The sequence below is a fragment of the Manihot esculenta genome, chromosome 14 (assembly GCF_001659605.2).
Source record: "Manihot esculenta cultivar AM560-2 chromosome 14, M.esculenta_v8, whole genome shotgun sequence".
In the NCBI taxonomy this organism is placed as follows: domain Eukaryota; kingdom Viridiplantae; phylum Streptophyta; class Magnoliopsida; order Malpighiales; family Euphorbiaceae; genus Manihot; species Manihot esculenta.
Window position 1 is genome coordinate 26998881 of NC_035174.2, and position 11446 is coordinate 27010326.

General features: G+C 39.0%; 1 protein-coding gene across 1 annotated transcript; it reads right to left on the reverse strand.

Moving 5' to 3' along the window:
- Nucleotides 1–74: 74 nt before the first annotated feature.
- On the reverse strand, nt 75–2012 carry LOC110631039. Its single transcript, XM_021778742.2, has 4 exons — nt 1679–2012; nt 1364–1546; nt 1216–1275; nt 75–549 (listed from the first exon to the last, which is right to left on the reverse strand). Exons 1-4 carry the CDS (start codon nt 1970–1972, stop codon nt 262–264), a joined length of 825 nt encoding a protein of 274 aa, XP_021634434.1. The 5' UTR covers nt 1973–2012; the 3' UTR covers nt 75–261.
- Between the last annotated feature and the right edge of the window lie 9434 nt (nt 2013–11446).

Sequence of the window (11446 nt, forward strand, 5' to 3'; positions counted from 1 at the left end):
AAAATTTTAGAGACGTTTTAATATATTTTTCAAAATTAAGGCACTATCTATTGAGTTTTCTTATACTACACAACCAAATAATAAGTTTTTTTAAAGGATTTATACAACCAACACCTGTGTTCTTTTGCAGTATAAAATCTGCAGAAAAACAAGACAACCTTAAGATTTGTAGTAATATATGTATATTACACTTCAAAAGATTAGCATCCTTACAAGTTTCACATACTATGAGTGCATAACTCAAGAGGAGTTTGAACTGAATCAAGTAGTAACACGACGACATCGACACCAGAAAGCAGTTCCCCCGCTTCTGCCTCGAGCAACTGCTATTTCTTCGTCGATGTAAAACCAGATAAAGAATGGATCCTTGGTGCTCGGTTCTCTATCTTCCTTTTGGCCAAGACTTATCTCAAAAGGGTTCAGAGGTCCGATTTTTACACGAACACGCTCGAAAATGAAGGCCAATATTCTGTTTTTCCATGTAAATCTGCCTTCAAATGTTAAGCATCCAATTGGTCCAAGATATACTCCATTTTCAATTCTCTTTCCCTGATAAAATCAAATACAAATCAGTAACAGTTGTACATAAGGAACATCAGTCTTGTTCCTATCTTCAACCAGCTCGCGTAAGCAATCCAAAAAATCAACTAATGTTTGCAACTGGAGAAAAGATGAAATGCAGGAAAATTCAAACTTAAAGAATGCATTGACATATAAGAATATGAAAAATGAAACAAAATAGAGTATATTTGGATTGTCAAGGAAGTGGGAACTATAGGAAAATTTTGAAAAATGTTAATAACAATGAGGTCCTTAATCACAAGAAAAGGATAAGAAACAACTTCACAAGATACAACCAAATCCTTCTTCAATTTTTAGCGTCAGCATAATAGATTAATGCAGTAGATTCTAAACGATTACCAGCAAAAAGGAAATTAGAAAGCTAATTCTGATGAAAATGAAAGTTTCATCAAAACTTTACTACAGCCACAATATAAATCCCATAACAATGCCCTTAGCTCCTGCTTTCAGTTAAGTTACAAGGGGGTATAGAACTTAGAAGAGACCACTTTTTTTTATTATTAATTAAGAAAAAACACCTAAATTATCCATTTTTTGAAAAAAGAAATTTATAAATTGAAAAAACAATATCCTCAACAAATCCAAGTTCTTTAATCACAAAAACATAATGATTGAAGGCTAAACTGAACTTACAGCAGCATCAAACCTCTGAACAGCAGTAAGAGGGAAGTATCTTCCACCCTTCAATTGCTTCTACAAAATCACACAAAAATCAATAAGCATAATAGACCATACAGATGTAAATCACTAGTCAACACCAAGGAGCAAGAACTGTGCCAACCTCAGCAGTGAAAATAAGCATCCAAGTTCTTCCAGGGGATTTTGACCCACCAAGTGTTTGAAGAAATCCTGAGGGATTAATTTTAGCCTTCTCTATCACAGATAGAGCTGACAAAATCTCCTCTGCTGCAACTTTTCTTGTCTTTGCAGCATTCTTGAGCACTTTCACACTCTCCTCTACATCCTAAACCACAATGAAACAAGAACAACTAGAAATATAACTCAAATCCTCCATCATCTAGCATAAGAGAAACTGTCCAAAAACATACAAAATTCCAAATTAACAATAGATCAATTTAGGAAATAAAAAACATACTTTGTTGATTTGAGTCTGCACTTCTTCCTGTTCTTCTTCTTCTTCTTCTTCTTCTTGCTGTTGAACAAGAAGTGGGCTTTGGTCCTTTTCATCAAGAGTTGCTCTGGGGTTCAACCTCTGGAACCTGAGGAGAGAGAAGGGAGAAGTAATGGCATTGGCATGAAGTGGGAATGGAGGATTTTTGGATTTAAGAGGAAGTACAGATGGATTGAGGCATGATGATGGTTGAGAAGAATTTAGAGCCACCCAGCTGAAGGGAAAGAAACGTGAGGATGATAGTGCTTGAGAGCCCATTTTGCTTCTGCTCTTCTTGATGGGTCTTCATTTTTGGTTTGGAGGTATTCCATTTCCCCATTTGCTTTTTAATTTCTTTTCTTTTATTTCTTATATGTAAGATTATCCTTAATCAATATTTCAATTTAACCTTCCTATATATTATATAATTTGTGCTTTTAACAATACAATAGTATATATATTTTAATTGTATAACAAAAATTTTATACTAATTTCAATTACACTACTCACAATAATAAAGCAAACTAACTGGAAAAAAAAAAGAGAATATACTTCATTTTTCATTCCAATTGATCTCATTTTTTATTTCGATTTTTAATTTTTTTGTTTCAATTTTGATTCTGAATTGAAATTTGAATCCTATGTATATATCTATTTTTGCTAAAATTCTTTTATTTTTATTATAAATAATTTTGATAAAAATATTAACTATAGGGATAATGGATTCCCCCGTAATTGATAAACTAATATAAAATTTATTAAATAAAAAAAGATAAATTAGTATAAATATTAATTATATATTTTTTAAAATTATTATTTGATCCATGTTTTGTAAAAAAAATTTATTAGTTAATCTATAATTTTAATAATGCATTAAATTTAAAATTTTTAAAAATTTATTAATTAACTCATTTATTAATTTTAATTATCAAAAATTATAAAAAAATTAAAAATACTCTCAATTTAAAAAAAATAATTAATATATTTTTTTATAAAATTAAAAAATTAATTAAAAAAATTTTATTTTAATATATAAATTAAATAATAAAATATTTAACGGTTAAAACTAATAAAATAACTAATTAATAAATTTTTAAAAATTTTAAAAATATATTAATATACTTTTCAAAATTAAATCATCAATAATTTTTTTCATATAAATTAATTAATATATTTTTAAAAAAATTACTTTTACAAAATATTAATTATATAAAAAATTTTGATATATATATATATATATATATCGTTTACCAATTGATTCAGTTTTATTCAGATTTCAACAGTACGTGGCTTTGTTAAACCAGTGGTACAGTAGCAATTGCTACCCTTTGGACCAGTAGTCCGCAACCTCGGGTATTCCAGCCTATATACCGTGAAAGTAACTAAGTTTTACAAACAAATTTCTGATGTGGAAGATCAGCCTAAACCGCAACCACAGAGCATACTTAAGCAACAATTAGTCACAATTTTATTTTAAGGTCTGGGTTCCTGCAACCTTAACCTGGGGTCCCCAGAGTTAAGTCAGATTGTGGAGGGAGAAGAGAATTGTGCCGTCAACACGGGCTTATAAAGTAGCAATTTATAAGACTAGAATAAAAACTTACTATATTTTAATATAAACTTCTGAAATTGAGAGAGTTTTTACAGAGGAACTTGGAAGATGGAAGATAGAGAGAAAGAGAGAAAGAGTTACAAGTTATGCCTTCACAAGGGGAGAGGCTCCCTTTTTATAGAGAGATTTTACTGTTTACTCACGCGGCTGGCACTGTTTATGAATAGTACCTTGTCTGCCACTTTTTACTGTTGATGAATAGTCTGTCTGCCACTCCTTTGTCTTTTACTCTTTTCCACCGAAATTTGATTTTATTCTGATTCTGAAGAGGACGATGAGGTGTCCTTCTTTTTCTTGCTTTTTCTTTTTATTTTTTCTTTCTTCTCCTTTTTTACTTTTGTCGTCTTCTTTCCTTTTCCTGTCTTGCTCTTGATTTTTACTGGCGGTAGAACTCCATAGCAATCATCTTCATTACTGTCATAGTGTGAAGATACAGAGGTTTTACTGGAGGATGACGTCTCTGATGACGCTGTCGACTCCGTTTCTGAACTTGACTGCTTTTTAGTTTTTCTTCTGCCAGGTTTCTTTTTTATCTTTGACTTTCCAGAGGATTTTACTGATGGTCCTTCTTTGGAAGATTGTTCGTCTTCCAGTTTTACTGATGATCCCGTGCTAAGCTGATTGAACATTTTCTGACAAATCAACTTGTATTCTTCGGGAGTTTTAGCTGCAGCTAACATTGCTTGACACTGAGCCTTTTGGGCCCCAAATATGGGCTCTTCTTGCATTGTCAGTTTACCAGCATATGAAGTTCCAGGAATTTGGGCCTTTTTAATAACCCATTGTTTTACAGACTCCTCCGTGGTTGGGTTTCTGAAAGAACCCCACCATTTTACCTTGTGTCGTTTTACAATAACAGGGACTTTTAGGTCTGTAACATACTGAAAGTCAAAATACCATTGATATACCCATGGTAGAAAGAAATTTAAACAGAAATACATCAACGGTGGTATATATTTTTCTTGCTGAGGAGGTTTATAATTGGTTTTAAAGTATTGATATATATGGAGCAACTCCTGTGATAAAATATCTTCAGTAATGCCCCTGGATTGCCACCATACAAAAAACCAATTTGGAAATTTGGTGACAGTTTTTATAGCTTGTACATCAAAATAAATCAACCACGAATGGGTTGTTGTAGGGTTTTGAATGCTGAAAACATTGGTCCATGCATCAATATAATCAAAATAGTTATATGAGGAACAATACTTTTTTAATTTTTTAAACGCTATTTCAGTATACAAATTTGGTGCAGGCCAATCTTGAGGATGCATAATGCTTTTTATTTGAATGGAAGAATAGGCTACTATGTCCTTATAGGTTTTATCAAAATTATGCTTGATTTTAACAGCTCCAGTTTCTTCTAAAATACTTTGATAATAATCCTGAGGTTTTAAAATATTCTTTGGAGTAAACCACCAGTTCTCAGGATAATATTTTCTAATCACTTCCCATGGGTTTATATTATTAAATCCATATTCAACTTCGATTTCAAATTCAGAAGCTGGTTTTAAATACCATTTATAAAATCCAGTATTATATCCATGAGATGGTTGGATTTTTGGCAAACCCACAGCCTTCAACGGATTTGATAAGTCTTTACTGTCTACCGTTTGAGACAGACTAGTCGTACCATGAGCGGGCACGATCGCTTTGGTTTTAGGAGTCATACCTGTTTCTCCTGAAGAGGAGGCCATACTTGAAGCCATACTCTGAAGGGCTTTAACCACTTCTGGAGACTGGCTGAGTTCTTCGACCCATTTTTTAATGGTTTCATCGGATGAGTGAGGTTTTAAAGAGGCTTCTGTGGTTTTAACCATGGTTTTACAAATCTCATCTGAATGTTCAGACAAGGCTTTAGGAGTTGGGCTTGAACTTGGAGTTGGGCTTGGGCTTCTCTCCTTATCTTTATTTTTGCTCTTCTTTCGACCCATTTTGCTGTAAAAATTCCCGGGTTAGAAAATCCGGAATATTATTTTTAGTACCTTTTATAAATTCAATATCGAAATCAAAAATACTTAATAAAGCTTGCCATCTGGCAAAAATTTGTTTTGATGCCAGATTTTTAACATCCTTTTTTAAAACATCTTTTGCAGCTTTACAATCAATTCTGACCAAAAATTTTTGATTTAAAAGATCAGATTGAAATTTATTTATGCAAATCACAATACTTAATATTTCTTTTTTAATGGTAGAGTAATTCATTTGGGTAGAGTTCCAGTGTCCCGAAGTAAACTGGATTATTGTTTCTTTACCATCTATCCTTTGTTTTAGAATTCCTCCATATCCTATGTCCGAAGCGTCTGTTTCCACAATTTTAAAGGCTTCAGGGTTAGGAAGATACAAACATGGAATTTCTCTTATTAGGGATTTTATGTGTCTTATAATGTTTGTATGTTCTTGAGTCCAGGGTTTTGCATTTTTCTTTAGTCTGTCATGAAGGGGTTTTATCATTCTATTTAAGTTTGGGTAAAAATCTATAACATAATTTAAACATCCTAAAAACCTTTGTAATTGAGTTTTATTTATTATTTCATCTGGAAATTTATCTCCAAATACCATTGTTCTTTCAATAGGTTGGATTTTACCTTGTTCTATATAATGGCCTAAAAATCTTACTTTAGTTTGAAATGTAACGCCCCGGAAATCCGGACCGCTACCGGCGCTAGGATTCAGGTCGGCTTAAGGCCGCCGGAACCCGTAGCAAGCCTACATACATCCTGTTCACCAATTTAATCCCATACATGATCATCAAACATACATAAGAATTAAAAACTTTTCTTTTTCTTCATTCACCAAACTCAACCTGTGCATGCACTATATTCATCATATACATAAACATTAATCCCTCTGTGGGATTTCATCAAAGCCTCAAGGGCTATACATCATATGGTGAGTTGGTTTACATCAATATCAAAACACAAGATCATGTACATACCAAGGGATTAACATATACTATGGTCAAGCACAACTCTATCCTCAATAACATAGTTACATTACATTCTTATCATTTGTCATGTCCACATACTCTAGCTATTACATACATATGACTTTTCTCTTCTTTTCTTCTCTATCACTCCCGTACCTGCAAACCTGGGGTTAGGGGAGAGGGGTGAGCTAAAAGCCCAGTGAGCAGAAACTAAAAACATTATATTAAAGTTCATGCTTTCATGAAATGCATCATATCACAGACAATCCACATCAAGGGTGAACCTGTCACCAATTAGTCCCAACATAGTCTCATGCCAGGCCGTAGCATGGGGTCCTGGTCTTCCTGTCATAACATACATAAAGTCTCGTGCCAGGCCGTAGCATGGGGTCCTGGTCTTCCTGTCATATCATATATAAAGCCTCGTGCCAGGCCGTAGCATGGGGTCCTGGTCTTCCTGTCATAACATATATAAAGTCTCGTGCCAGGCCGTAGCATGGGGTCCTGGTCTTCCTGTCATAACATATATAAAGTCTCGTGGACTAATTGGATCATACAGCATTCACCCACAACCACAAAATAAAATGCAATGCGACATATTCGTGAACTAATGCAATCAGCCTATTACATGTCATCATGATGCATGAAACATGCTCAAAACATTTAATTGCTTGATTTAAAACATTAAGCTTGTTTCCACTCACCTCTGGTTAGCTCTGACCAGACACTGAAGCAGCTCACTCACTGCTGGGGTCCTCGGTTCCTCGGGTCCGAACCTACACAGGTGGACTCCAATGAGGGACCAAACATATATAAACACAACTCTAATACATCCCCCAAAAACCCCCTAAAACATCATGAAAACATCACAGAAAATATGCATGAAACGGCTGAACAGGGCACCTTCGGCGGCACCTTCGGCGGCCGAAAGTCCTGGACAGAGACGAAACTCAGCTAGGTTCGGCGGCACCTTCGGCGGCCGAAAGTGCCAGACAGAGACGAAAGTCTCTTTTCGGGGGCACCTTCGGCAGCCGAAAGCTGCCTTCACAAGAGGGGTTCGGCGGCCGAAACTCCCTTCGGCTGCCGAACCTGGTTTCTGCCAAACGGCAGAAACTTGGTTCAAATGAACCTCCTGCCTCCCAAAACCATAGATCATGCATATTTCTCAACCAAAACACACATACAAGTTCCTAGGGGTCTCAAACATGCATATACCCCATCTACAACACTTCATTCACACACAATCAAGCTACATTGCTCAAACATCATCAAAACCCATAAACTCAACATATGTCCTAACATGCATTTCTACCCATAGATCTTACTTAAAACTTGTTTAAAACATATAAAGGGTTCAAGATCGACCCTTACCTCTTGAAGAAACGAGAGGAAAGCGATCCTAGCTTGGAGATGGAGAGATTAAGCTCTTTGAACCTCCAAGCACTCAAAACTTGCTCAAAGCTCACAAATCTTCAAAACAAAGTTATAAACTTGTTAAAACCATGAAAGATCTAGAGGAAACACTCAAGATCGAGGGAGGAACGGTGGAGACTCACCTTGGCCGACAATGGGAGAGAAAAAGCTCGCCCGTGCGGACCAAGGGGACCCTTTTATAGTGGCTGGCCAGGCCACGTTCGGGGGCCGAATGTGCCTCCGCATCCATGCAATGTTCGGCGGCCGAACATGAGGTTCGGCGGCCGAACCTGCACTTCCCTCACTTAGACTTTCGGGGGCCTAACGTGCCTCCCAAAGTCCATGCATGTTCGGCGGCCGAAAGTGAGTTTCGGCGGCCGAACCTGGGTTTTTCCTTAAAGAATTTTCATGCAAAAACTTATTTAAAATCATACTTAAAACATTAAAATACATGAAAACATTTTATAAAAACATGCTTTTACCCTTCTAGAGGTTTCCGACACCCAAATTCCACCGGACGGTAGGAATTCCGATACCGGAGTCTAGCCGGGTATTACATTCTCCCCCCCTTAAGAACATTCGTCCCCGAATGTTCCTCAACTAGTACATGCATAGCGAAACAAACATAACATACACACATATAGCACATGGAACACATCTCAACTAACCTTAGAAGAGGTGGGGGTACTGCTGGAGCATGGACTCCCGGGTCTCCCAAGTGCATTCTTCCAAATTGTGGTGGTTCCAAAGGACTTTCACCATCGGGATTTCCTTGTTCCTCAACTTTCTGATCTGAGTGTCAAGAATCCGCACTGGCTGTTCAACATAAGTGAGATCCTCTTGGATCTCCACATCAGGCTCGCTAAGAACCTTGCCCGGATCTGACACGAACTTCCTCAACATGGAAACATGGAAAACCGGATGGATTCTTTCCATAGAAGCAGGCAAGTCCAGCTTGTATGATACATTCCCAATCCTTTGCAGGACTTCAAAGGGTCCAATGTACCGCGGAGCTAGCTTACCCTTTTTACCAAATCGAACCACCCCTTTCATCGGAGACACCTTGAGCAATACTAGATCCCCCTCCTGAAACTCTACCTGTTTCCTGCGGATGTCTGCATAACTTTTCTGCCTGCTGGTGGCAGTCTCTATCCTTTCTCTGATAATGGGCACCACCCTGCTGGTGATCTCAACAAGCTCAGGCCCTGCTAAGGACCTCTCTCCTACCTCTTCCCAACAAACGGGTGACCTGCACTTCCTCCCATATAAAGCTTCATAGGGAGCCATCCCTATGCTAGCATGATAGCTGTTATTGTAGGCAAACTCCACCAAAGGTAGATGTTGCTTCCAAGAACCGCCAAAATCTAGCACACACATTCTGAGCATATCTTCTATGGTCTGGATGGTCCTCTCTGACTGTCCATCAGTCTGGGGGTGGAAGGCAGTACTGAAATCTAACCTGGTACCCATAGCACTCTGCAGACTCCGCCAAAACCTGGAGGTGAACTGGGGCCCTCTATCTGACACTATAGATACCGGGACCCCATGTAGTCTGACGACTTCATCCATATAAACCTGCGCTAACTTATCCACAGAGTAGTTGCTCCTAACTGGAATGAAGTGAGCAGATTTGGTGAGTCTGTCCACAATCACCCATATGGAGTCTAGTCTGTTGGATGTTGCCGGTAACCCCACTACAAAGTCCATAGCTATGTTCTCCCATTTCCATTCTGGAATAGGTAGCGGGTTAAGCATTCCAGCCGGCTTCTGATGTTCCAGCTTCACCCTCTGACATATTTCGCAGGCTGACACGAATTGTGCCACTTCCCTCTTCATAGCTGGCCACCAATACACCCTCTTCAGATCTTGATACATCTTGGTGGCTCCAGGGTGAATGCTGTATCTTGCATTATGAGCCTCTCTCATAATGTCTCCTTTAAGCCCGATGTCATCTGGTACACATAGTCTGTTCCCATAGCGGAGGATCCCCTTATCATCGAATCTGAACTCACTATCTTTGCCTGACTGAACAGTCCTGGCAATCTTCACTAACTCTGGGTCCTCGTGCTGTTTCTGAGCCACCTGCTCCAGAAACACGGGGGTTACTTTCATCTGTGCAATCAAAGCACCTGTACCAGACAACTCCATCTGTAGACCCTCCTCAATGAGCTTATAAAATTCCTTCACCACCGGTCTCCTCTCTGCCGTGATGTGGGATAGACTGCCAAGTGATTTCCGGCTTAAGGCATCAGCTACTACATTAGCCTTACCCGGATGGTACTGTATCTTACAATCATAGTCACTGAGCAGTTCTACCCATCTCCTCTGCCTCAAGTTCAAATCTCTCTGACTCAAGATGTGCTGCAGGCTCTTATGATCTGTGAAGATCTCACATTTTACCCCATAGAGGTAATGCCTCCACATCTTGAGGGCAAAGATAACTGCTGCCATCTCCAGATCGTGTGTGGGGTAATTCATCTCATGCCTCTTTAGCTGTCTAGAAGCATAAGCGATCACCCTACCATTCTGCATCAACACACAACCCAAGCCTACTCTGGATGCATCACAGAATACTGTGAAGTCCTCATTGCTGGTTGGCAGAGCTAACACTGGTGCTGAAGTCAACCTCTTCTTGAGCTCCTCAAAGCTTTCTTCACATCGATCGGTCCACTCGAACCTCTGATTCTTTCTGGTCAATCTGGTTAAAGGAGCTGCAATTTTGGAGAAGTCCTGTACGAACCTCCTGTAATAACCAGCCAAACCCAAGAAACTTCTGATCTCTGTCACTGAGGTGGGTCTGGGCCAGTTAGTCACAGCCTCTACTTTCTTGGGGTCTACCTCTATTCCATTCTCTGACACTATATGCCCCAAGAATGATATGCTCCTTAACCAGAACTCACACTTGGAGAACTTGGCATACAAGCCATGTTCCCTCAAGGTCTGCAAAACTATCCTCAGATGATGGGCATGCTCCTCTGCATTCCTGGAATACACTAGGATATCATCTATGAAGACAATAACGAAGTGATCCAGGTATGGTCTGAATATTCTGTTCATGAGGTCCATGAATGCTGCAGGGGCGTTAGTTAACCCGAACGGCATCACAAGGAACTCATAGTGCCCATATCTGGTCCTGAAGGCCGTCTTTGGCACGTCCTCCTCTCTGATTCTCAACTGATGGTACCCGGATCTCAGATCTATTTTGGAGAAACAACCCGCTCCTGCTAGCTGGTCGAATAGATCGTCGATCCTTGGCAATGGGTACTTATTCTTGATGGTGACTTTGTTCAACTGCCTGTAGTCGATACAAAGCCTGAGGGATCCATCCTTTTTCTTCACAAAGAGTACTGGAGCACCCCAAGGTGAGGTACTCGGTCGGATGAAACCCTTGTCTACCAGTTCCTGCAACTGTTCTTTTAACTCTTTCATCTCGGCTGGTGCCATCCTGTAGGGAGGGATAGAGATAGGTCTAGTTCCAGGCATTAACTCAATTTCGAACTCTATCTCCCTAGCAGGTGGTAACCCTGGCAGCTCGTCTGGGAAAACATCTAAGAACTCACTCACCACAGGCACTGAGGCGGGCTCTCTAACATGACTATCCAACTCCCTCACATGAGCTAGAAACCCCTGACATCCCCTCCTAAGCAACCTACGAGCCTGAAGAGCTGAAATTAGACCTTTAGGTGTACCCCTATTGTCTCCTCTGAAGACGACCTCTGACCCATCCTGACATCTGAACTTAACTACTTTGTCCCTGCAGTCCAAGGTAGCACCATGGGTAGATAGCCAATCCATCCCT